Source organism: Aethalodelphis obliquidens, unplaced genomic scaffold, assembly GCF_003676395.1.
Source record: "Aethalodelphis obliquidens isolate GAN/ISIS:26980383/991018 unplaced genomic scaffold, ASM367639v1 scaffold82, whole genome shotgun sequence".
Lineage (NCBI taxonomy): Eukaryota > Metazoa > Chordata > Mammalia > Artiodactyla > Delphinidae > Aethalodelphis > Aethalodelphis obliquidens.
In genome coordinates this window covers 7,723,515-7,726,456 of record NW_020838026.1, presented here as the reverse complement: position 1 = coordinate 7,726,456, position 2,942 = coordinate 7,723,515, and the positions used below count along the sequence as shown (strand labels likewise).

The 2,942-nt window shown below is 41.8% G+C and overlaps 1 protein-coding gene across 1 annotated transcript; it reads left to right on the top strand.

Moving 5' to 3' along the window:
* Positions 1-281: 281 nt before the first annotated feature.
* Positions 282-2,618, top strand: LOC113612795 (prostate and testis expressed protein 3-like). Its single transcript, XM_027092932.1, is given in 4 exon segments — positions 282-306; positions 309-401; positions 819-887; positions 890-2,618. Coding segments are annotated over 4 exon segments (282 nt in total). The 3' UTR covers positions 985-2,618.
* The last annotated feature ends 324 nt before the right edge of the window (positions 2,619-2,942 follow it).

Here is a 2,942-nt window from a genome sequence, read left to right as displayed (position 1 = left end):
AACCATTTTTAAGCCGGAAAGCCATTTAGCCAGAGGCTAAATCTTTGCTCAAAGTCACCACGTTAAAAGGGCTGAAGTCGGGACCAGAAACCTTTAACTCTCACAGAGGCATTTCTCCGGGATGTGGAGTTGGTGAGAGATCCAGCTGCTTACTCCCGGATCCCAGCCACCAGCTCTTCACCTACCCGCGCACCACACCCCGCACCCCAGGCCTGGATAGGTCTAGCTTCTTCTAAGTCCCTGCCTCCCCTGGCCTCACACCAGCTCTGTGCTCTCCAGCAATGACACCCCTGAGATGCATAACATGCCCCTTCGCACACAGACAGATCGCTGTAGAAGGGGCTTCGGTGTCTGTGCTGCTGAGAAGCATGAGACATGCGTGATCTTAAAGACCTTCCAGGGTAAGTTAGAGGAGGTGCTGTGAGATTCCCAGAAAATTCTTAGGCGAGTACTCCACCAATTTCCTATCTCAGACTAAGGCCAACTCAAGAGAGGAACCAAAGTGCCGTATACCCCTGGGCATGGGTCCCTGTGCATGCAGACAGAAGAGGACCTGGGGAAATGAGACACGAGGAAGAAGCATCTGTACAAAGAGTTGAGGGTTTCCAGGGAACTTAGGCAAATAACCCCTGCAGGGGACCTGTGATTTCTTCATCTCCCTGCCTGAGTCCCCTTGGGAAGTACAAGATGGGAAGCCAACCCCAAACCTACCTCGGATGCCTAAATAAATTTTTACTGACAGGACTACTGCCAGGCTTGACTTGTCTTTAAAGAACTTAGATCACTGGCTTATTTTCTATGATTTCTTCTTACTACAGATAACATCCTCCAGTTATCATATATGGTGTGTCAGAGATTCTGCAGAGAATTGACATACGATCTCAACGATGAACTTATGTTCATACATGCTGCAACTACAATTATTGTAACTTCAAAAATCTAAAATATTTTTTCTCCAAAGTTGTCCCTTTAAAATGTTATTGATGTTTCTCTGCCTTCACAGTCTGCCTGCCCTTGCTTTTCTGCCCTGTCTGTCCTGGAAGGACCCCAGCTCTCTCTGTAATTCAGTGTTATCCTTCCTGGTGCCTCAAGCTTGGTTCCTACCTCAGTCGGAGGATAATGATTCTGAACAACAGATTTCTCCCATTACAGGGTCTGGCATTTCTGTACTTCAGGAGGCCTCCCCCAAGAGGCCCAGTAGAAAACTTTAAAACAAGACCATTCTAGATCCTTGTGATTATCTTAGAGAGTGGAGGTGGACTAGAAATTCTTATTATGGCTATAATTAAGCAGAAATAGCAACAAAACAGATGGTGGACACTCAAGATTTTCCTCTATTGGCAAAAAGTTATTTTCCCCCGTGGACAGTGTCCATCTCACACTCAGTCATGATTTTCTTAGCATTTACATGGTGTCTCCATATACAATGTAAGAAACAGCAAATAAAGAATTTCCTGCCTCTGTGACATTCACAGTTCACACATAGCCACTTCTAGGCCTGTCAAGATGTACATTCAAGATATATTACAACTCTCATTTCTTCCTATTCCTCTTCTAGTCTTCTCAATTCCTTTCCTCTTTTGCCACCCACCTCTACTCTGACCTCCCCGGCAATGAACACAATGACTATACAAATTCTCCCTCTTCTGAATACCCAAGTCACTTTATGGGTACTTTTTTTTTTTTGACACTCTTTCACAAAAATGAATCATTTCTCTGTTTGTCTAATTTGCCCTAGTATGTTATAAATCACAGCTAGAACATGTGCCTTGTTTTATTCATCTCTATTGCCTTTAGCTGGCCAATTAAACTTTATTGTGTTTAACTGAACAGCCAGTAAAGTTGATGGAATTTTTCTTGTCCATCTGTTTAGCGTGACTTTTCTGGTTTTTTACCTATTTTGTTGAGTGTACTGGGAATGGTAACCTCTACTCCCTACCAGACATAGAACTTTCACTCCAGTGCCAACATACCATGTGTTTTTCTCAAAGAGATTATGAAAAGGACATTTCTTATTATGGGACCCTCCACTATTCAAATATATTAACTAAAAAAAATTTTTTTTTGATGGGATTCTTGTAAAACTGAATAGCTAATCTTACTTCAAAATTCAAAATCAATACTTTATTATATCAAGTATGAAATAGGCCTGGAAGTTTAGAAAGGGTAATCTGGCCCAACCCTTGGAAATATCTGAAAGCACATGTTTTCCTAGTTTTAATGATGTCAGGATTGATCACATAAATTTGCTTGTTCTCAGGCTTATCTATACCATCTAAAGTTTCCCTTCAATCTTTCATCTAACAGATTTTAGCCCTATTGATTATTGTTAACAAGATCTGTTATTCATTATGAGTTGAATAATAATCTTAGTTGAAGTATAATTCATATATAATAAAATGCACATATTTTAAATATACAGTTTGATGTGATTTGAAAAATGTATAAACCTACATAACCACCATCTCATTTAAAACATAGAATATTTTTATCACCTTAGTAAGTTTCTTCAGGTAACAATCCACTCCCAAAAGTATTATTCTAACTTCTATCACCATAGAACTAATTTTATTTTACCTGTTCTTTTTTTTTGGCTGCGTTGGGTCTTCATTGCTGCGCGTGGGCTTTTCTCTAGTTGCAGCGAGCGGGGGCTACTCTTTGGTGCGGTGCGTGGGCTTCTCATTGCGGTGGCTTCTCTTGTTGCAGAGCATGGGCTCTAGCCACCTGCCTCTGTGACAGGAGCACGGCTTCAGTAGTTGTGGCTCACAGACTCTAGAGCGCAGGCTCAGTAGTTGTGGCACACGAGCTTAGTTGCCCCACGGCATGTGGGATCTTCCTGGACCAGGGTTAGAACCCATGTCCCCTGCATTGGCAGGCGGATTCTTAACCACTGTGCCACCAGGGAAGTCCCAGCCTGTTCTTGAACTTATTATAAAATAAAT